Source organism: Rhinolophus sinicus, linkage group LG06 (assembly GCF_036562045.2).
Source record: "Rhinolophus sinicus isolate RSC01 linkage group LG06, ASM3656204v1, whole genome shotgun sequence".
NCBI classification, from domain to species: Eukaryota; Metazoa; Chordata; class Mammalia; order Chiroptera; family Rhinolophidae; genus Rhinolophus; species Rhinolophus sinicus.
In genome coordinates this window covers 72,393,946-72,418,010 of record NC_133756.1, presented here as the reverse complement: position 1 = coordinate 72,418,010, position 24,065 = coordinate 72,393,946, and the positions used below count along the sequence as shown (strand labels likewise).

General features: G+C 41.1%; 1 protein-coding gene across 1 annotated transcript in view; it reads right to left on the bottom strand.

Moving 5' to 3' along the window:
• F13A1 (coagulation factor XIII A chain) overlaps positions 1–24,065 on the bottom strand; it is a 177,563-nt gene that overhangs the window by 2,915 nt on the left and 150,583 nt on the right. The window contains exon 14 of the mRNA XM_019710859.2: positions 5,284–5,420. Coding sequence (XP_019566418.2) covers positions 5,284–5,420 — 137 coding nt within the window. The remainder of the gene's footprint in view (positions 1–5,283; positions 5,421–24,065) is intronic.

The following is a 24,065-nucleotide window of genomic DNA, read 5'->3' as shown; positions in this document are numbered from 1 at the left end:
TAAAAAGATGACTTTTGATCACTGTGCTTGCTTTTTCACACATTTAGTTTCTCAAGCAAGACAGATAACCTTTTATTCTGTACTAAGAGCTTCCTGCAGGTGTTGTTCATAGAGGATTCCTGGTCTTTGTTCTCCGACTCTCAAGGAGGGCACATGCTAGGTAGCTCAGCATGGGACGCTGGGCCAGTGCTTTTCTCGGAGAGCATCGGGAAATGAATGGGGAGCCCATGGGTGTCTTGTAAAGAGAAAAAAGGGATCTATTTTCATGGGGTTATTGAGGCATAGCATGTGAGAATTGGAAAGGACTTAGAAATCACTTTGTCTGGCTGTCTCATTTTACAGATGAGAATACTGAGATCCAAAGGGGCCTATGGAATCTTCCACAGTCACAGAGCCTGATGGCCAAGATGCTGGGAGAAGAGAGACACACTGGGGGCGATAATGAGGGTGCTTGTGCTCAGAGTGAGGAATGTGCTGTGCTGAGGAATTCTGTGGATAGATCCACACACTCTGAGTGAGGAATCAGGGGCTGGTGGAAGGCACTTCCTGCTGACACTACGGAGGGACCTGGTGGCCAAAGGAGCTTCGGACTTGGGGTGATTGGCGGGTTGCAAGGAAGGAGCATGTGAAGGAAAGTCTGGAGTGGTTCAAAGCCTCAGCCACGTGAGCCTCCACTTGCTCTTGGGGCGGGCGCTGGAGCCATGTAGCACCACTTTAGGCAGAGCCAACATGAAGGGAGAAACACAGGACCACATCCCTGTACTTGAGCTTCTCTACGTAAAGTTGGAACCCCAAGATTCTCTCAACTATCACTAAAACAATATACATTTCAGCTGGCCACAGGTGTGTCCTCTGGGATAAAAAGGCCCCATTCCTAGAAATCCAGACCCTAAATAAGAAATCCCTTTCTCTCGTGCATCTGTCGCCAGTGAATTGGGACAGACATTGAAGACCTTGGGGACCCCTCTTTTTGGGCTGCTCCAGGCATTGACTTTGACACTGACAGTCTCAACGTCTCAATTGGGTATTTGCTAGTGTTTTTCCTAATTTTTGTTCTTTATAATTGTGGCTACACCAATGATTTAAATCAGTTCTATAAAAGCCAAACTATATGAAAAGTGCACACGCATAACCTGTACATGTATTTTTCAAACCAATAAATTGATTTTATGACTCCAGGTTTGATAATCACTGAGCTCATCATGGGTTTCCTCACCTGTAAAAAGCAGACACTGTGGAATATTGAATAGGATGTGCGGGGGGGGGGGCTGAGTGATTTGTACTGTGCTGGGAACTATGGCAAGACGTGGGGGGTGCCAAGTATTAGATGTCTGTTGTCGTTGTTATTCTTATTATTACTTTTATTATCATCACCACCTTTGTGGTTGTTGTTTGCTCTGCCTGAACGTGCTACAAAATAATTTAGGAAAGTAAGTTCCTCCTGCCGGTACGGTGTTATCCATCCTTAATTCACAGTGATTAATTCAATATGAATATAGGATTTCAGATATTTATTTCTCAATAACTGTGCTATTTTTACCCTGATCCATTCATTTTCTCTTTTCTGGTTTCCCTACGTGATCAATCAGAAACACTGCAAAATAGTCATCCTGCTTATGGATCTGGGCTGGGCCCATGTAACACAGGTAACTGCTTCAAACAGGAACTATAATCCTTCAGCTTCACTTCATTATTTGCACTCACTCATAAACTCATCCACATAATTATACTCATACCTGCATCTCATACCTGTATACATGTGCGCTCATCATGTATGAGTATCATAAAAATATATTCATACGTGAAGATACACAGGCATGCCTAAGTATGCATTTTCCCAAAGATAAATACATACAGAAGAAGGAAATAAATCCTTTACCCATCTTGGTAAGTGGAGTAATACTGGAATAACCCTATTTGCCTGAGGATAGATGTTATGATAAATGATCCTCAGTAATATGCTGAGCCATCAGGATATGCTGGTCATTTATCATCTTGAACACACACAGGCAAATGGGATTATTATTATTACAATAAACTGCAACTATCTATAGTTTGTCCTCTGTGTGTCTAGCCCTCGGCTTCTGTCCTACTTGAAAAACTCAAAATTTAAATGAAAATCACAAAGTTGGAGAACTTTTTGCTTGATATAACTCCTGGAATCTGACCATTTTTTAAAGAGAAAAATGAATCTGGGAGATGAATTATTTGATGTTCTGGGAGTATCAAGTGCAGAAACTTGAAAGCTGAGAGAGTCTGTGGGAGCGTTTGAGACAGGTGGGAGGAGGTGGGGGAAGAGCAAGAAGGTAAACCATCTCAGAGTAGAGTTGGCTTGTACCCTGATCAAGGAATGAGACCCGGCACCCACTGCCTTCCTTGTCCTTAGTTCAATTCCCTGCTCACCAGATGCCGCCTTCCAGGCCTGGCAGGCGTGTGGGTGGACAGGAGGGCTGGCAACAGCCTTGACTATTCAAGATGTGTATCCTAGGAAGGAATGCAGTCTTGTGAAAGATTCTGGTTCTGCAGGAGACCTTCTTAAAAGTACAAGTTGGATCTGCCACTCTTAGATCAGCTCTTGGGAATATTTCTAATTATCTGGCAATATGGCTGTGGGCACTGGCTGGCTTGGGGCTTGGTTGTGAAGGAGTTAGGAGGAAACGGAGGAAGCAGTGCTCTCTCCAGACCCCCAAGCCCACCCAGGGTAACAGATATTTTCTATGGCAAGTTCTTTCCAATTTTTGATAGTCTCTAAGAAATAAAGCTTCCCTTACTTTGGAGAGGTCCCCCCTGGATCTGAATTCCCACGAGAGTCTGAGGACCTGGCATTCTGTCTGGTACCCATCTTCCATAGACCAATATGTTGAAGTAACTGCTAATATTAATAGTACCTTAAGGCAGAGTATGGGAGGGACGTTGGGCCAGCATTCACGCAGGGACTGGCCTCTTTCATCCTTTCATCTTCATTAACAATAAACAATGTACCTGGACACTCAATCTCCTTTGAGCCCTGTACCTCCCAATGGTGGGTCATTGCACTGTGTGAGCATTAATCTTTCTTCTAATACAGAGAGTGTTTCTTCTCAAGCATTGGCTTTTGATCAAGGTGGCATTCTTGGCACAGCCAAGATGTAAAGGTAGCAGGAGGTTCTGGTATCCTCAGATGAAGCTTGTGGGGTTACTGCTTGAAAAGGAAAAATTGGATACAGCAGGGGGCTGTTTTGAAGAAGAAACGTGTTTCACTTTGCCTGAGCGATTCTTGCATCTGATTCGAGTGGGAAGGTGCGAGAACGGGTGAGTGAGACTATCGTTTCTGACGAAAGCAGGACTATTACTGCTGACCTCTCCCGCTAGCTGGCGTTGATTTCTAATTTAATTCATTTTTTTTTTGCCCTGCAACTGTCCTATTAGCACAGGAAGGTTGTTATGTTTTGTACTTCCATTTTTTTTTTTTTTTTTTTTAGCGCACTCAAATTATTTCCTCTGCTGCTTATTGCATCCAGCAGCATCAGGCATCTCTTAGAAGCTATAATTTGAAAGAAATGCAGAGAGGCCTTAGTGGGCAAATTGGTTTTTAAAGGCGCCCCAGAAGGGGTACAGGAGGCCTTGCACATGCAGACTACACAGACTACAGAGCAGGGTAGCTTTTGTAAAGGACATCGGGGAAATCCCTAACACATCTGCTCTTCAGGCAGTTTCCTAAGCTCTCCACCTCCCTTTCTATGTCTTAGAAGGTCACCCCACAGGAAATGTGCTAGATTGATTGATGCTGACAGGGACTTATTTGTGGAAGAATGAAAGTAATAAACCTCAAGATTGGGCTTCATTCTAGGTGTCATAGTCTAAGAGGAGCACAGACAAACTAGAGCATATGGAGGACGGAGGGAGCTAAAACCCTATTAGAGGTGAGTGGAATGAAGTCTGGGTAGGTATAGAAAAGACTCAAGGAAGATGTGACAGTTGTTTGCAAATGTTTGTAAGCCATCAGATACCGTGTTTCCTTGAAAATAAGACCTAGCCAGACAATCAGTTCTAATGCACCTTTTGGAGCAAAAATTAATATAAGACCTGGCTTATTTTAAAATAAGACCAGATTATAATATAATATAATATAATATAATATAATATAATATAATATAATATAATATAATATAATATAATACTGGGTCTTATATTTATTTTTGCTCCAAAAGACGCATTAGAGCTGATTGTCTGGCTAGGTCTTATTTTCGGGGAAACATGGTAGAAGAGAGATGGGCCTTATTCTGTGTATAAGTCCAGATGACAGAACTGGTAGGATCAAAGGGTAGAACTGTTTTCGAATAATCAGAGCTACTTGACCTTGGAATGGTCTGTTTCGTTGGGTGACTGTCTTTGTCAGTAGCAGACATAGAAGCTGAGAACTGTATGGCACAATCTGATGGTGCCAGGTGTGTAAGAAGCAGATTTTCATTCATATTATTATTATTCCAGAGCCTGGGGTAGTCATTGGTCCCCTGACTAGGGACCTAACCGTAGAACTCTTCAGGCTTAACTTTATTCTACTGAAAACAACAGTTCTAGAGAGTGCTTGGGTTGGTGAAATCTGGGAGTTGGAGTTGGAAAGGGGATTCATGAAAAGGAACACTTTCACTGTAATATCTGACACATAGTGGCTACTCAATAAATACTAGTAGAATCGATACACGATACACGGGGAAGTAGGATGGCAAAATGCGTGAGACTTGGGTTCTGGACTCAGCCACCCTGAGACTGAATCTTGCTGCTGCTCTTACAAGCTGTGCGCGTTGGGGAAAACCAGCGGATCTCTTAAAGCCTCAACTTTCTCTGCTACTGAAGGGAAATAATAATAGTACCCACCACATTTGGGTGGTTTTAAGGATGAAACGATGGAAGTACCTGTTAAACCAACCCTATTTTTACCTTTTGACACATAGAAATGCCAACAAGGAGGTAGCAGCTTCTGAGGCATTTTCATTGGGGACTAGATGTAAGTTTGGAAAAGACAGAGAGCAATAAAGCTTCCCTCAGCCCCCGTCACCTTCCCACAGCCCCCGTCACCTTCCCACAGCCCCCGTCACCTACCCACAGCCCCCGTCACCTACCCACAGCCCCTGTCACCTTCCCACAGCCCCCGTCACCTACCCACAGCCCCCGTCACCTACCCACAGCCCCCGTCACCTTCCCACAGCCCCCGTCACCTTCCCACAGCCCCCGTCACCTACCCACAGCCCCTGTCACCTACCCACAGCCCCTGTCACCTACCCACAGCCCCTCAGCACATACCGGAACATCTTCCTCATTGGCTTTGTCACTCCAGGACCATCCAGGCGCATCCAAACATTTTGCAGAGTTTCCTTCAAAGGATTGGTGAACTCAACTGTCACCACCATGTCAGAACCAACCATCTTAGTGCCACGGACCTAAGAAATGAATTGGGGGCAAATGCAGCTCATTAGCAGCACATAAAACCTCTCTCTGCTCTCCTGTGTCCTTAACCACCTTCACTTTTGCTTCTGTTTCACAGTATAATTATATTTTGGCAATGGAACCAGTGCGATGAGGATAGCTCATTGCTTTGACTGGGGGATCCTATTGAGAAAAAGATGGAAAATTACTAATTAGAATCACTCTCTCCTACTCATTATAAAAACTACCCTAATTAGAGCTCAGGTTAATAGCCTGGCTACCGGCTGCTCTTTGTCAGCAGGAAGTGGAAGTACATTTGGTGCAGCAACAGATTTCCATGGTACAGCGGCCAGGCGAACTCTGCTTCTGGATAGGGCTCAAGTTTCCCACCAGGACATGGGGGATCCCTGAGTTCAAGAGGAAAAAATGCTCAGGGGGCCTGTGCCTTGTTGCTAATTAGAAACACTATAAAGAAATGTGTGCAAAGAGGGAGTTCTCACTGCTGAACTTGAAGACCAGGAAGCTGGACACTAAAATAGACCAGAGACTTCATCTGCAGGTACGACGTCTGAGTCCAGGAGGGTGTGAGGCTATTTGGTGTGGAGTTTATCCATAATACATCTCAGAAGTATCAGGTATCTGGCAGGAGATGCCAGAGTTCCATGCCAGCTTCAACACTTACTAGCAGTGGGACCTTGGGTGGCTTTCTGAGACTCAGAAACTGACTTTGTCTCTGAAACTGACTGACATTTCTAGGGGGTGATCTATGTAGAGTGCTGTTATTAGCAATAGTTCTTACGCTGTGTTCACTCGGTGCCAGCACCGCGCCACACACTGGAACTACATGCTTTCCCAACACCCACACAATGTGCTGGAAAATGGCCAGGTGACTGTAGCGTTGGTTGGTTGTTTACGGCCTATGTGTTCCACGTGGATGATCTGGATAAGCTCCAGTAACTTGGGCACAACATAGTAATAAAAGTTCTTCCTTATAACAAAGGGATAGGATGAGATAATACATATGAAGCAGCTAGCACACTGCATGGCAGCTGGCAAAGTTTTAATACTTTATAGCTCATACTTTTGAAGTAGCAGTGCTTGGGGTAGTTTGCTTGATTCGCCTTATATTTTAGCCCACTTTCTACTTCAAATTCTATCCAGTGCCCAGTAAATATTTGTTAAATTAGGTTGACTGCTTAAAAAAGGAATTTAATGGTTCTTTGAGTTTTCTATATAACAACCTAGCCTATATTATACCTTATTTCTTTAAGCAGTGTATAGTATAGGACAAATCATGTGGAAATGAGCCTTTCTTATGAATAGAGGGGAAAAGGGAAGGACATTGCCTGGAGAAGAAGACTCTCATTGACTCTACAGTCAAGAATAAAACCTATGGCTTTACTCTTTAAGGTACAGTTTGTGACTAACTCTAGATCTATGGGATTTTTAAAATTTATAAGAAAAGTGGAAATTGTAGCCAATTCCCCATGTTTATTACATTCGAATGCCCATCTCCTGAGGTGCGATGTGTGAAGAGTGGGCTCAGAGGAATGGGGGTGGAGCAGACACTGATCACGATGGTGACTACAGCAGATGTCACCTGGAGAGCATGGATTGTGTGCCAAGCAGTGTGTCTAGCACTTGAGTCAGTGGTCCTCAGCCTGGCATGCACAATGGAATCACTGGGGAACTTTAAAATTGCAGAGGTCTCAGCTCACCCCAAATAATTAAATTAGGATCTCAGGTGTGGAGCCTGTAAATGCCTATTGTAAGCATCCCTGTTGATTTCTAAGGACCAACTTAGAAAACTCCCCTCACCCCCTGCCCCCAACCCCGTTGGAAACCACAGACCCAGACAAAACATTTGGAAGACAGACTTAGGTTTTCACTTTCTTCCCAAATGTCCTGAGTCTATCATAGATGTTGGAGGTATAGAAGTGCACTATGAGAATACTTTACATGATATTCTGGGTTTAATTTTCAAGTGTGTCCAAAATATTTTTCCCGAGTTGAAAAAGAAATTTCAGAACACTTTTGGATTTTTTCAAATACAAGATAAAGGTAACATTTACAAAAACTGTCTAAAGTGGAGAGGCTGCTTCAGAGATACTACCGTGTTTCTCCGAAAATAAGACCTAGTTGGACAATCAGCTCTAATGTGTCTTTTGGAGCAAAATTAATATAAGACCTGGTATTATTTTACTATAATATAAGGCTGAGTCTTATATTAATTTTTCCTCCAAAAGATGCATTAGAACTGATTGTCTGGCCTGGTCTTATTTTTGGGGAAACACGGTATCAGTAAAAGTGTTTGCTCTGATCACTTTAATTTTGTGGGGAAAATATTTTGGAGCCATTTACCTTCTTCATGGCATGCTTTTACAAGTATGGGCACATGCCCTTAAAAGAAAACTATGTTTCCCTAAAAATAAGACCTACATGCATATTTCCCTGAAAATAAGACTGGGTCTGATATTAATTTTTGCTCCAAAAGACGCATTAGGGCATATTTTTCAGGGGATGTCTTATTTTCTCATGTACAACAATCTACATTTATTAAAATACAGTCATTTCATCTTCCTGTGGAACACCCTCATAACATACTAACTGTGTCCATCTGGCTCACGATCTTAACTGGGACTTATTTTTTTGGCATAGGTCTTATTTTTGGGGCAACACGGTAGCTAGTGACCCTTCCTCCACACTGACATACATACACAGTGACAAATATAAGAGACAGACACAACTTGAATGTAGTTTCAGGGGATTCATTACAGTCCCATGTCATCTATTCATAGCCCTCTGGGGACCAAGTGCTCCAGGCTGAGAATCATTTCCATACTGTGTTAGGCTAGCTCTACAAGAAGATCCCTGTGCTGTGGAAAGCCAAGTGCACCCTTCCAGGTCACTGATGATAGTTACAGGGAAAACTGGGTATTTGAAAAGTTGGCCCCTGTGTTTGGGCCTTCATGTATAGGTTTTAGATCTGATTTGATTAGAAGACTAAGTCTTCTCAGATAATTTCACATGTCATGCCTAATCAGTTTGCTTTCAGAGATTATCTCTATAATTAGCTGCTGGCATGGGTACATAAATACTGCCCAGCCTTCCCTGATGCTGGAGCAGGGAGGAGCCTGGGGAGGGCTGGGGAACTGAAAGGAAAGGGCTCTTCCAGATTGTAGAGTGTTTCTTTTGCAATTAACAAAGACTCAGTGTCACTTTTCTGACATTTGTCTCCTGTACCCAAATTTAAACTTCCTTTGCCTGACTACTGAAATGATAATGAGCTTTAAAGCTCAAACAAAACCAAGTATAAAGCCTGTCGTGGGTCGCCGGTTGGCTCAGTTGGTTAGAGTGCGTGCTCTACACAAGGTTGCCAGTTCGATTCCCATATGTGCCAGTGAGCTGCTCCCTTCAGGACTAGATTAAAGACAACAACTTGAGCTGAGCTGCCGCTGAGCTGCTGGTGGGTGGCTGGATGGCTCAGGTGGTTAGAGCGCGTGCTCTTAACAAGGTTGCTGGTTCCATTCCTGCATGGGATGGTGGGCTGCGCCCCCCTGTAACTAGATTGAAAATCGTGACTGGACTTAGAGCTGAGCTGCGCCCTCCACAACTAGATTGAAGGCCAGCGACTTGACTTGGAGCTGATGGGTCCTGGAAAAAAACACTGTTACCCAATAAAATTAAAAAAGGAAAAAGCCTGTCCAACATTTAACATAGCTATTTTCTGCTTAGTAACTTAAGTGGAGATGTGTCCTCCATTCTCTTAAAGAAAATGGAACTTACACAGTATTTCCATATTGTGCATTGATTTGAGTGATGTGCCATGTTATAGTATCTGTGAAATCCTGAGAATGATGACTATTGTGGGAAAAAGGTCTGTTCAAATCTAATTTTTTAGGGTATCTGCACTGCTTTTCTTAAACACTATAAAAGTAATTCCATATCAACATAATTATATTTCTGATTTTCTTGCTCTCATAAAACATTAAGTAAAGGGAGCCTGTAGTAATCCTGAGATGGTTAGATCAAGAAGAAATTTTTATGTGTATTTACTTTAGAGAAGAGTAGCTATTATGCAGATCAGAGTAAACGAGAAGGCATATATCATTCTTGGTGACATTAAATTATTTTCTACATGTTTGGTGGCCCTGATTTTTAAAAATTTTTCATTAAAAATATGTTTTTTTTTTAAATTGACAAAATGTGATGCTTTTTCAAGTTAAACATCAATATTGACATACTGAGTTCTTGTCTTGTATGCTATTTCATGATAATAAGCAACTATTCTAATTCTTTGGTAAACAAGAAAGTTGTTCTCTCTCTCTCTCTCTCTCTCTCTCTCTCTCTCTCACTTTTGGGAAGAAATTACTTTTTAGGAAATCACAGGATCTCTCCCATTGAGGACATGCTTTATAATATACATAACTATATTCAAAATAGAAACTGAAACAGAGGAAAAAATTTGAAAAAGAATGAATTTAGTTGGATATATGATTCATATGATTTGTTAGTTCACCTCACAACCCTTACTTCCTGTGTTTTCAACATGTATTACACGTATTACTGGAAGATGATTTTTTTCTCCTCCTCAGCCTATGATCACTGCTGATAATAAGCAATCACTTGCTTATAAATGATGCTCACCAGCACCAGCACCACCACTGCTACTAGCTAACACACTTAGTCTGGCATTTACTAAACAATGCTAATGGTTTAAGATAGTCAGCCAGTGTTCTAAGTCTGCACTGTTCAATATGGTAGCCACTAGCCACATGTGGCTATTTAAATTAATCCAATTGAAAATTCAGTTCCTTAGTTGCACTAGCCACATTTCAAGTACTCAATAACTACATGTGGTTTATGGCTATCATATTGGAAAGCACGGATTTAGAATATTTCTATAACCATAGAAAGTTCTATTGAACAATGCTGTTAAGTAATTTATGTACATTAACTAAGTTAATCCTCACAACCACATGAAGTAAATACTATTTTACAGGTTAGGAAATGGGCACAGAGAAGTTAAATAACTTATTCAAGTTCACACAGATAGTAAGTAGGGAAAGTGAGACTTGAAAGCAGACAGTCTGGTGCCAGAGTCATTGCTTAATCACACCCCAGACTGGCTCTGCTTAGTAATAACAATAGTAACTTACAGATCAGAAGATTCTAAGCTGGAATAGGTAAATGCTGGGCCTGACACCTCCCATGACCACATTAAAATTACAACTAAATTACAGAACAATCAACCTCAAGAACCAGCTGAAGACTAGCTGAACAGATCCCCTATAACTAAGGATATAAAGAAGAGGCCATGTCCAGACTGGGAGGAGGGGCAGAGACACGAAACAGGCTGGACTCACACTCATAGGTAATGGTTGAGTATTGGGAGAGATATCTTGGCAGTGGAGGTCCCCCTGAGAAGTGAGGGGTACCAGCCCCACATCGAGTTTCTCAGCCCAAGGGTCCAGTGCCAGTGCTGGGAAGAGGAGTCCCCATAACACCTGGCTATGAAAATCAGTAAGGATTCTGCCCATCCAGGTGAGATCAAAAGTGGCTGAAAACCCAGACATCCTCTTAAAAGGCCCACAACACAGACTCATTCTCTTGCAGGTATTCACCTTGTGCTCCAGTGGAGAGGGTGCAACTTGAAAGGTGCCAGAGACATACAGGGTAGAACTAAGTTGTGTGGCTTTGGGGTGAGGGCTAGAGCGACAGCCTCCATTATCCCTGTGTTGAGCCCACCTCAGGTATAGCCTATAGTGAGGTACCATCTTTCCTGTGTTGAGCCCTCTCCCACATGGCCAAATCTGAAATTCCACTGGCCTGGTGAACTCTGTGCACCTCATCTTGGTGACTCCCTGAGACCACCCCCCCAATACTCGCAACATTGCTGGAGACACTCTCAGCACCTGGGCAACCAGCCCCACCCTGAACAATGCAGGAGGTTCTTCCAGCAACAAACAACCCACAGCAGCCTGTGCAGCCACCTGAGACACAGGTGGTGGGCAATCAGTCCCAACTTGCATTACAGCCTTTCTTAGAAAACTCTTGAGGATCTGCAGGCTCAAGGCAAGCAGCGGCTGGCCTCAGTGTTCACTGGGCACTTTGTAGAGTGGACACAGGTTTGGCACTTGCCCAAGAACTGAATCTCCATTAATCTTGTAAACACCGCCCCCTCTCCCCCAGTGATTCCCTGGGACCCTGCCCTGCCCAACTCACAGAACCACTGGAGGCACTTTCTGCACCAGGGCAGGCAGCCTGGCCCCTTTCACCTAAGGAGGCTCTTTCAGTGGCTGATCCTTATGGGAAGTTGACAGGTGGCAACAGGCCTAGAGTTTCCCTGAGCCTTTTGCTAAATGCTCCAGGCCTGATACTGGTGGCAGCCAGCATTGGTTCTCAGTGGGACCACACCCACGTGCCTCTAGGTCCAGCACAGACAGCAACTAACTGCATATAGTATTGTAGCTCCTACCAGGCAGCTATGGCAGGTCACAGGCAATGGCTGAACTTGGCTTGCATGTGAGTCCCTCCCAGGAGGCACGAGAAGCAACACACCTGGAGGCCAGCTTCAGACCACAACAGATCACCAGGTGATTAGCCCACAAGCAGCACATCCAAAGGGTGGTCTCAACACCCACAGGAGCCACTGGGGAAAATGCCCCTCTGAAGGGTCAGCCCCCAAACAGCAGCTTATATGCTGTGGGCATGGCTAATCCTCACAGCCGGAGAGCATCAATCTCACTCACTAATTTTCCAAAAGTAATCAAGGCTCAACTACAACAGGAAAGCACACACATCCCACACAAGGGATACTCATGGAGCACACACAGTACAGGTCATCAGGGAGAGTGTGTCACTGAGCCATATAGGACACCTACTACATAAGGCCACCCAGCAAAAACTGAGAGACATAGGAGATCTACCTAATACAGAGAAATGAACATAGAGAGGCAGAGAAAATAAGGAAACAAAAAAACATGTTCCAAATAAAAGAACAAGAGAAAACTCTAGAAAAATAACTAAATGAAATGGAAGTAACCAACCTACCGTATTTCCCTAAAAATAAGAGCTAGCCAGACAATCAGCTCTAATGCATCTTTTGGAGCAAAAATTAATATAAGACCCAGTCTTATTTTAGTATAAGACTGGGAATATAATATAATACAATACAATACAATATAGTATAATAGCTGATTGGCTAGCTCTTATTTTTGGGGAAACATGGTACTAGCGACCATGAGTTTAAAAGACTGGTTATAAGAATGCTTAGGGAACTTAGTGAGAGCTTCAACAAAGTGGTAGTAAGCATAAAGAAGGACATAGAAATCCTAAAAAAGAATCAGTCAGAAATAAAGAAACAATAAGTGAAATTAAGAATACACTAGAAGGAATCAACAGCAGATAAGATAAATTGAATCAGTGATTTAGAAGACAAGGTAGCAAAAAACAATCACAATAACAAAAAGAAAAATAATTTTTAAAAAATGAAGATAGTTTAAGGGGCATCTGGGACAACATCAAGCATAACAACATTTACATCACACGAGTACTAGAAGGAGAAGAAAGTGAGCAAAGGATCGAGAATCTATTTGAAGAAATAATGACTAAAAATTTCCCTAACCTGGCAAAGGAAATAAACATACAAGTCCAGGAAGTTCAGAGAGTCCCAAACAAGATGAATCCAAAGAGGCCCACAATACACATCATAATTAAGGTGGCAAAGGGTACAGACAAAGAGAGATTCCTAAAAGCAGCAAGAGAAAGACAACTAGTTACTTATAAGGGAGCGCCCAAAAGACTGTCAGGTGATTTCTCAACTGAAACTTTGCAGGCCAGAGGGAATTGGCATGAGATATTCAAAGTGATGGAAAGTAAGGACCTACAATTAAGACTGCTCTACCCAGCAAGACTGTCATTTAAAATTGAAGAAAAGATAAAGAACTCAGGCAAGAAAAGCTAAAGGAATGCATTACCACTAAGCCAGTATTCAAGGAATATTAAAGGGACTTTTTTTAAAGAAGAAGGTGGAAAACAAAACAAAGAACATAAATATGAATAAAATGGCAATAAATAGGTAGCTATCAATAATCACTTTAAATGTAAATGGATTAAATGCTCCAATCCAAAGACAGAGTTGGTGTCAGATGGGCACTAGATTTATCGGGCTGATAGATGAGGTGGGGGAGTTGGGGGCAGGGTGAAAAAAGTGAAAAGATTAAGATGTATAAATTGGTAGAGACTATAGTCAATAATATGATAATAATTATGCATAGTGCCAGATGGGTACTAGACTAGTCAGGGGCATCACTTCTTATTATATAAATGTCTAACCACTATGCTGTTCACCTGAAATTAATGTAATATTGAATGTCAAAATAAATAAATTAAATAAGAAACCAAGACCCTACATTTGCTGCCTAGAAGAGAACCTCCTCAGATTGAAAGACACACACAGACTGAAAGTAAAGGGATAGAAAAAGATATTTCATGCAAATGGAACAAAAAAACATTCTGAGGTAGCAATACTTGTATCAAACAAAATAGACTTTAAAACAAAGACTATAATAAGAGACAAAGAAGGACATTACATTATGACAAAGGAATCAATCCAATAAGAGGATATAATCCTAGTAAACACTTATGCTCCAAATGTAGGAGCACCTAAATATGTAAAACAAATATTGACCAACATAAAAGGAGAGATCAACAGTAATATAGTCACAGTAGGGGACTTTAAAACCCCATTGACACCAATGGACAGATCTTCTAAAAAGAAAATCAACAATGAAACAGCAGATTTAAATGACACACTAGACCAGATGGATTTAACTGATATTTCTAGAGCACTCTACTTCAAAGTATCAGGATATGCATTTGTTTCAAGTGCACATAGAACATTTTCCAAGATAGACTATGTGGTAGGCCACAAAAGAAGTCTCAATGAATTCAAGAAGACTGAAATCATATCAAGCATCTCTGTCCATAAGGATATGAAACTAAAAATTAATAACGACCTTACCCTCTGGCAACCAGATGAGGGTAAGGGGGATCGAATATATGGTGATGGAAGGAGAACTGACTCTGGGTGATGAACACACAATGGGATTTATAGATGATGTAATACAGAATTGTACACCTGAAATCTATGTAATTTTACTAACAATTGTCACCCCAATAAATTTAATTAAAAAAATTAATAACGACAACAATAATACTGAAAAAACAGTAGGCTAAATAACATGCTACTAAACAATGAATGGGTTAAAATGAAATCACAGAAGAAATCAAAAGATGCTTTAAGACAAAGGGAAATGAATGAAAACACAACAACCGCAAATCTGGGTTTGTTGGGACACTGTGAAAGCAGTCCTAGAAGGGAAATTCATAGCAATACAGGCCTACCTCAAGAAACAAATATCTCAACTAAACTAATCTAACTTTATACTTAAAAGAACGGAAAAGAAATAGCAAACCAAGCCCAAAGTGAGTAGAAGGCAGTAAATAGTAAAGATCAGAATGCAAATAATGAAATATAATCTAAAAAAAATAGAAGAGATTAAAACATTGATAAACATTTAATGAGACTCATCAAGAAAAAAAGAGAGAGGACCCAAACAAATAAAATCAGCAATGAAAGAGGAGAAGTGACAATGAACACCACAGAAATACAAATATATATATATATATATATATATATATATATATATATACACATATATAAATATATATAAGTACTACATATATAAATATATAGTATATTATATATATATATATATATATATATATATATATATATATATATATATATATATATCATGCAATTATACGGCAACAAATTGGAAATCTGGAGAAATAGATAAATTCCTAGAAGCATACAATCTTCCAGGGCTGAATCAAGAGAAATAGAAAATCTGAACCAAACGATTATTGCAAATGAAATCGAATCAGTAATCAAAAAACCTAACAAACAGAAGTCCTAGACCAGATGGCTTCACAGGTGAACTTTAGCAAACATTTGAAGAAGTAACACCTATTTTTCTCAAACTACTCAAAAAATTGAAGAGGAGGGAAAGCTCCCAGAATCAGTTTACAAGACCATCATTAACCCGATTTCAAAACCAGACAAAGACATCAGAAAAAAAGAAAACTATAGGCTGATATCCCTGATAAATGTAATGCATAAATCCTCAACAAAATATTAGCAAATTGAATCTAGCAATACATTTAAAACCATGATCAAATGGGATGTATTCCTGGGACGCAAGTTTGATTCATTATAAAGAAATCAATTAATGTGATACACCACACAAACAAAACGAAAGCTAAAAATCATATGATAATATCAATAGATGCTGAAAAAGGATTTGACAAAATTCAGCATCCATTTATGATAAAAACTTAGCAAAGTGGGAATAGAGGGAACATATCTCAACATAAAAAGGCCCTATATGACAGACTCACAGCTAACATCATACTTAATGGGGACAAGCTAAAACATTTTCTTAAGATTAGGAACAAGACAAGGATGTCCACTTTTACCACTTTTATTCAACAAGGCATTGGAAGTTTTAGCCACAGCAGCCGGAAAAAAAAAAAAAAAAAAGACATCTAAATTGGAAAGGAAGAAATAAAAATGTCAATATTCACAAGTGACATGATACTATACACAGAGAACCCTAGATTCCACCAAAAAGCCATTAGAACTGATAAATGAATTTAGTAAAGTAGAAGGATACACATTTAATACTCAGAAATTGGTTGCATTTCATACACCAATAATGAACTATCAGAAAGAGGAAGTAAGAAATCAATCCTATTTACAATTGCATAAAAAATTGAAATACCTAGGAATAAATTTAACCAAGGAGGTAAAAGACCTTTACTCAGAAAATTATAAGACATTGAAAAAGATACAAATAAATGGAAGCACATACCATGCTCATGGATAGAATGAATTAACATAGTTAAAATGTCCGTAGTACCCAAAGCAATTTATAGATTTAATGCAATCCCTATCTAAATACTAATGACATTTTTCACAGAACTAGAACAAATAATCCTAAAATTTATATGGAATCATAAAATATCTTGAATAGCCATAGGAATCTTGAGAAAGAACAACAAAGTTGGAGGTATCACACTACGTGATATCAAATTATACTACAAGGCCATAGTAATCAAAACAGCAAGGTACTGGCATAAAAACAGACACATAGATCAATGAAACAGGATAGAGATCCCAGAAATAAGACCCATGTTTATATATGGTCATTTCATCTATGTCAAAGGAAACAAGTATATACAATGGGGTAAAGACAATCTATTTGATATATGGTCCTGGGAAAACTGGACAGATACATGCAAATAAATGCAACTGGACCACCTTCATACACCATATACAAGAATAAACTGAAATGGATTAAAGACTTCAATGTAAGACCCAAAACCATAACATACTTAGAGAAAAACATAGGCAGTAAACTCTCTGACATTGCCCTTAGAAATATTTTTTTTTTCCTGACATATCTCCTTGGGTAAGGAAATCAAAAGAAAAAAATAGACAAATGGATCTACATCAAACTAAAAAGTTGTTGCACAGCAAAGGAAACCATCAACAAAACAAAAAGACAGCCTATTGAATGGGAGAAGATATTTGCCCATTATACATCTGATAAGGGCTTAATATCCAAAATTTATAAAGAACTCATACAACTCAACACCAGAAAAACAAACAATCCAATTAAAACACGGCCAGAGAACCTCAACAGACATTTCTCCAAAGAGGACACACATGACCGATAAGACATATGAAAAGATGCTCAACATCACTAATCATCAGAGAAATTCAAATTAAAATCACAATGAGTTACCACCTCACACCTGTCAGAATGGCTATCATCAATAAATCAAAAAACAATAAGTGCTGGCGAAGATGTGGAGAGAAGGGAACCCTCGTGCACTGTTGGTGGGATTACAAATTGGCGCAGCCACTATGGAAAACAGTTTCTCAAATAACTAAAAATAGAACTACCTTATGACCCAGCAATTCCACTTCTGGGTATTTATCTGAAGAAATCCAAAATGCTAATTTGAAAAGTTACACGCATCCCATTCACTGCATCACTATACACAATAGCCAAGATATGGAAACAACTGAAATGCCCATCAATAGACGACTGGATAAAGAAGATGTGGTACATTTATACAATGGAATATTACTCAGCCATAAAAAATGCGATCTTACCATTTGTGACAACATGGATAGCTCTAGAAGGCATTATGCTAAGTGAAATAAGTCAGAGAGAGAGAGAGAGAGAGAGAGAGAGAGAGAGACCATATCTCACTTATATGTGGAAACTAAAGAATAAAGTAAACAACAACAACAACAAAAAGAGAAACAGACTCATAGATACAGAGAACAAACTGATGGTTACACGATGGGGGTAGAGGGCTGGGCAAAAAAAGTGAAGGCATTAAGAAGTATAAATTGGCAGTTACAGAATAGTCACAGAGATATAAAGTGCAATATAGGAAATATAGCCAAAAATATTGTAATAACTATATATAGGGCCAGGTGGGTACTAGACTAGTCAGGGGGATCACTTCCTAAATTATATAAATGTCCAACCACTATGCCATACACCTGAAACTAATATAAAATAATAGTGAAAGTCAACTATAATTGAAAAAAATAAAGTGCCTTATCAAGTTTAAAAAAAATAGTAATTGACATTTTTTTTAGTGTTTATTTAGTAATGCAAGCATTTTGCTCATCACTTTATGTGCATTATCTTACTTAATCTTCCCTACAGCCCTACGGGCTTGGGAGTTGACATGATTATTACATATCACATATCACCTTCCCCTCATGTGAAACTGAAACTTCGAAAATAAACAAAATGCCCAAGTTACAGAGCGAGAAAGTTGGTAGAAACCAGAAATGAATCTAGGTCTTTCTGACTCCAAAACATTCATCTTTAAACACTACATACACTGTGATCTGTGACAGCAGAGAGGCAAAAATAGTAACTTTTTCTTTGCTGGAAATAGCCTCATTATTTTCCGAAATCCAGTGAAGAATCATTTTCAGTATTACCTTACATTGTCACTAAACTATCAGTTGAGCACAATGATTATAAATTGGGCTTGAACTAAATTTGAAAACATATATATATAAAACCCAGTTCTTTCTTTTTGACTTTATGGGGAGAGAATCAGATTCCTACGCCAGAGTAAAATGTAGCACGAAATGTAGCCTTGGGGTCTTGATATATTGTATTACTGGATGATAATAGGATTTTCTATTTAGGGTAAAGATGGAGATATCATTAAAAAAAAATAACCAGTAGCCCAAACATAGTAAGATTATTTGATAAGGTAGATGGGATTCATTATTTTTGATGTTTTCCTCTATGTGTCCTTTTTTAAGATTAAAAAAATAGTGAACGTTTTTGCATAAAGCAAATTATGTTCTGGGTACTCCAATTACCAGAGATTTCTCATTTTAATTCTCAAATACAGGTCGTTCTGTAGCTGGACTGTGCAGGGGGATGGAATCCTATACCTTCCAGTGGTAGGGCTCCCTCATTGGCAAGTCTGAGATGTGTTCTCCTGGCTGACGGAGCACACCCACTGTCTGACCCTCCATACCCAACAGCTGTGAGTGGGTGCAGACTCAGTGACTCAAGCATGGAAAGCCATAGGTGTAGATGTCCTGCCTGGGACCCTCTCAGGATGCATAGGCGTTAACTGCTCAGAGCCCTCATAGTAGCACATCAGACAGACGTGTTTGATCTTCCCCACAGACTAGAGTCTAGGCCAGCGCCGAGGGGCACGACTGCTGTGGCTGAGACACAGACAATAACCATACTGGGGGAAGCTGAAGGGAAAATGTGCTGGATTCAGGGTCTGAAGACCAGAGGCTGCTGCTGTGTGACCTTGGGCCAAGTGGCTTGAACCGTCTGGGTCTCGGTTTCTTATGTGGTTATGGGTTTACTGTGAATTGATCTGGAAGAGCATCTGAAATATACTAGCATTTAGTGAATCTAAAGGCTATTGAGGTTTAAAGAAAGAAATGTTGCCAGGTGACCAGGAGAACCTCCTTATCCCTAAGTTCCCCTATGGAGAATGATGTGCATTTGATTTCTTAGGTCTTGGGGAAGAGGACACGAAAGAGAGGACCTGGGAGCCTCCATCAAGACTTCTTAAAGAGAAGTGGAGAAGCCCACTTCCCTGAGCCGCTGCCCCAGCCTCCCACTGAAGGGCCATGGGGAAGGGCAGGGCAGAGGTGCATCCAGGTGACGGGGACATGTGACAGAGTCAGGGAGAACACAAAGAGGTTGGAAGGGGAAATGTGCTTGATTGGAGACATGGGAGGGGAAATAGTTCAGGGGTCAGGGTTCAGGGGTTCGTTAGAACACAGTCTCTGTTTTGATTTTGTGCCTTGATGAAAAGTTTCAGATATTTATGTTTCCACGGAATAGAACAAAACAAAACTGTAGTTAGGTCTACAGTTGGCTATCAAGCCATTTGGCTGTAAGGCATTTTGAGGGCACTTATTGCATCTCAAGTGGCTTCCCCAGTTTTCACCTTTCCTGCAGGATAAAGGTATATGAATTGGGTTGTTGTAGGAGCAGGGCTCAGGTACCCACTGCACAGTCGTCATCGGCCTTGCTCTCCTCTGGTTACAGTGGAGGCTTCCAGGGGCACAGAGAGCATTCCACACTTAACCTCAGGAAGAGTTGTGGGCTCCAGTTAGAACACAACATTAGAACAGTTGGTAAGAAAAACCAAGATAGTGTCTCGAGTCGGAAGCAATCTGGATGTTGAGCCAATGGCGGTGTGCGCCCATGCAGGTTAGGGAAAGGCGCCCCTTTTGGGGGTGGATGCAGCTCTCTGCATGGCTCGGAGATGGGCCAGTAGGATGGACTTGGTCCCCTTACAGCCTCTCCACCCCGAGGCTGGGCAGTCTGCACAAGTGTAGGTGTTGGCCTGGAGTGAAGCCCACCTAGAAGTACGTCCTGGCACCCGCCCTAGAGGCTTGCCAGAGACATTGCCATGTGACCTGCGTTATCCTCACTGTTCCATGTCTAGTGCGCTGAGGCTTGGCCGTTCAGGGCCAGTGGTGCAGACATTCTGCTTATGGATTTCTATGAACCACCCACTTTCATAGGCCCTGTAAACACTGTCCGTACAAGAGGAGTGTCCCAGGCTGTGTGGCAGTGGTGGTTGGCCCATGAGAAAACAGAGCAGCTGTGCTCCTGGAGCTAAAAGGGCGGCCACTGCTAAATGGAAATACCAGCAATCTTTCTCTATTTCAAAGAAAAAGTCAATAAAAATAGTCTCAATGTTGATTTTTTCGCTGGTAATTTTTAGAATGTCTTTTTTTTTTTTTTTTTTTTTACAACTTATCTACAGAGGGGGCACAAAATAACTATTTGTTGCGTGAAGTGAATAAATGAATGAATAAATGAGTGACTAAACAAAAGAATGAATAAATACTAGAAATTCCTTTTAGTCAACAGAACAAATAAGTAAGGATCAAATGTATGCTAAAATCTTGTTAATGCTATCCCAACACAACACCTACACTTGTGGGGATTGTGCCTACCTCAGGGTTGGGGGAGGCAGTGAGGCACATTAAAATGCATGTTAAAATAATCTTGGAAACAGTCAATTGTTTTCAGTTTAAATGTTTAAAAGACTTTAAAAAAATTTGGAGTACCTATTTGTTCATGCTTGTAATTTAAAAAATTATGTACATAGAAAGTGGTTATAGTTTCTTTTAGCAAAATTGCTCCTGGTTCATAGGAGAAAGCAAGTGTTGTGTTTCATGATGTCCTGAAAGTCTGTAGGTCTTGTTCCACGTGATAATACTACAGAGGTGTCGGCACCTGAGCTGTTTGAGAATGGCACTTGGAAAAATTTATTTCCCCGGTACGGAATGGAGGTCATCTGAGGGACATGTGGAAACCTCTTCTCTCTCCCCTCAGCCTTCCTCCAGGCTCTTCAGGACTAGTCCCCCTCACATGTGGGTTCCATAGGGAAAAATGCACACACTCCAGACCCAGCAGTCAGATTCAAGGCCACTGGGTGAGTGTCACATTCATGCTAGGCCAGAGGGCCACACGCTGCTCTAAGCAGTTCTGGGTGTGACTGCTGGATTTCCAGGCATAGATGGGACGAGGCAGGGAGGGAGAAAACTTGTATCAGCAGTTGCCATGCTAAGCATCCTCACAAACATTACAGATGTTAACCCGTGAAAACTTTGTGTTTTATATGATTGTAATTAATAGGAGTAGTATTACAATTATTAGTGCATTAATCATTTTGCAAAAGGGGGACACTGAAATTCAGAGAGATAGTATGTGTTTGTGTGTGAGAGAGAGAGAGAGAGGGAGAAAAGAGGAAGTGGAGAAGGAGGAGAAAAAACAAAGTAGAGGTTAGGTATGTGTGGTGAAAGCTAATAGACATTGGTCTTCACTGAGTACTTACTATGCTCAAGGTACCATGCTAAGCTCTTTACCTGAATTATTTTAATGATCCCTCCCAGAAACCCAATGAAGTCAATACTATTATTGGACCCAGCTTCCTTCTACAGTGGGTGAGTAATTAGCCCAGAGCAGCCCAGGTAGGATTACGAACCCCGGTGGCCTGACTGCAGCCATGTCTAAGCCACTGTGCTATTCTGCCTCTGTACAAAGGGGCTGTAGGTGTCCCTCCTGGTGTTCTGGTGGTTGACTTGGGTGAGAGCATGAAAAATGTGAAACCTTCACTGCTAATTGAGAATGGGAGAAGCCCGCCAGAATGCTCTTCTCATGTTACACACCACAGATTCCAGACAAACCAGTCTCCAGCCTGGAGATGAGCTGAATTCCCGGCCATACCCAACCCCGTTGCCGCCATCCTGTCCAAAAAAATAGCTGTTCATTAAAAATAAAAATGCTCAAGAGTCTTTTTCTGACTTAAAGCATCTTTCAACCATCACCACATTGGGAAGGCAGAGAAAAATTCTATGTTTGATTTTAATAAAATATACTTTCCTCATCAAAATATTTTGATAGCATGGAAAAAGAGATGTGTGCTCATTAAAATTTAATGAATGTCTCTCCCTGCCATTTTCCATGTGAGAATCACACATTATGACTCATGCATGGTGGGTGCTGGGAATAGTTAAGTTATCATCATGGGGAAGAATGCAATCCAAGACTGGGTCTACTAGGATGTAAATACTTGTCCACTGGCCACCTGCTCTGGTTGGCAGTAAGGTGGATTCAGACAGGTGGGATCCATATTGATCCAGGTTGGCCTCTATCTGCTCTAAAAAGGGGGCTAGTTAAGAACCTGCAAACCTGCTGCCAGGCAACTCTAGTCCCAAGGCTGAGCTGGGGACTTGCAGAATAAGACAGCGTCTCGGGCAAAGGCTTTGAAGAGAAGGGAGAAAGAAAAGAGGTTCCGACCCTGCGGAGGGCAGAGTTGATAGTAATATTACATTTATGCTCTAGAATCTTCACTGAAGCCTGTGTTCACAGAGTCAATTATAAAGCTCTTATCCAAAAGTTTTAGGCTCACCTTAAAAGGGCCCCAAGCTGCGTTTCTAGGTTTATTGCCACTGGTCCCCTGCTCGACTCCAGCCAACGCAGCTTCTAACTGCTCCCCGCGCCTGCCATCTACCTCTCTCCTTGTCCTTGCTATGTGTTTCTCTAGGATCGGGCGTGGTCCCTACGTCCATGTCCACTGCTTGAAATGTTATCCATTCGCTGGGGATCATCTATTGTTTCACTGCCTGAATTTTTGATACCTCACTCCAACCAAACTCCCTCAAAAATCACAGACCCTTGTTAAGGCATTCACCATCTTCTACTTTCTGTGCAAATTCCAGGGCGAGAGCAATATGACGTTACTGTCAATTCTGCCCTCCCCAGGGCAGGATCCTCTCTTCTTTCTCCCTTCTAGTCAAAGCTTTTGCCCAAGGCGCTCTCTTATCCTGGGAGTCCCCGGCTCAGCCTTAGGACTGGAGTTGCCTGGCAGCAAGTTTGCGTCTATTCTTAACTAGTTCTTACCTAGTGGTTATCTGCATAGACTCCTGAGTCAGAGAGATGTGGTTTAGAACCTTCACTTCTCCCATTAGGCACATGATCACGGGCAAGTTGCTTATCAACTGTAATGCCGTAATGACAACAATAACAACAGCCAACATATACTTAGTGTATGCTGCGAGTTCGGTATTAGGTATCCATTGACTCATTATATACTCACAGCTACCCTATGAGTAAGTATTGCCATTCTTTCTCTTTTACGGATGAGAAAAAGTCACTAAGAGAGATCATGTGTCCAGGCTTACAGTTATTATGTTGAGAAAACAGGCTTGGAACTCAGAGAGTTTGGTCCCAAAGCCCATGTTTTGACCACTATGCTACAGGGCACTACCCGCTTGGGGCCTCAGTTTTCTCAACTGTAAAGTGGTGTTAGGATAATACCCACCTCATAAGATGGTAAAGAGGAATAAATCAGATAATACAAGAGACGCACAGAGCTGAATAATTCGTAGTTGCTATCAGTGTCATCACCACATGCTGGTCTCTTCCCTCCTGTCCGTGTGCAGGAACATTCATTGCAGACCCTGGAGGGTTCTGTCAGCTGTGGACCTGTCC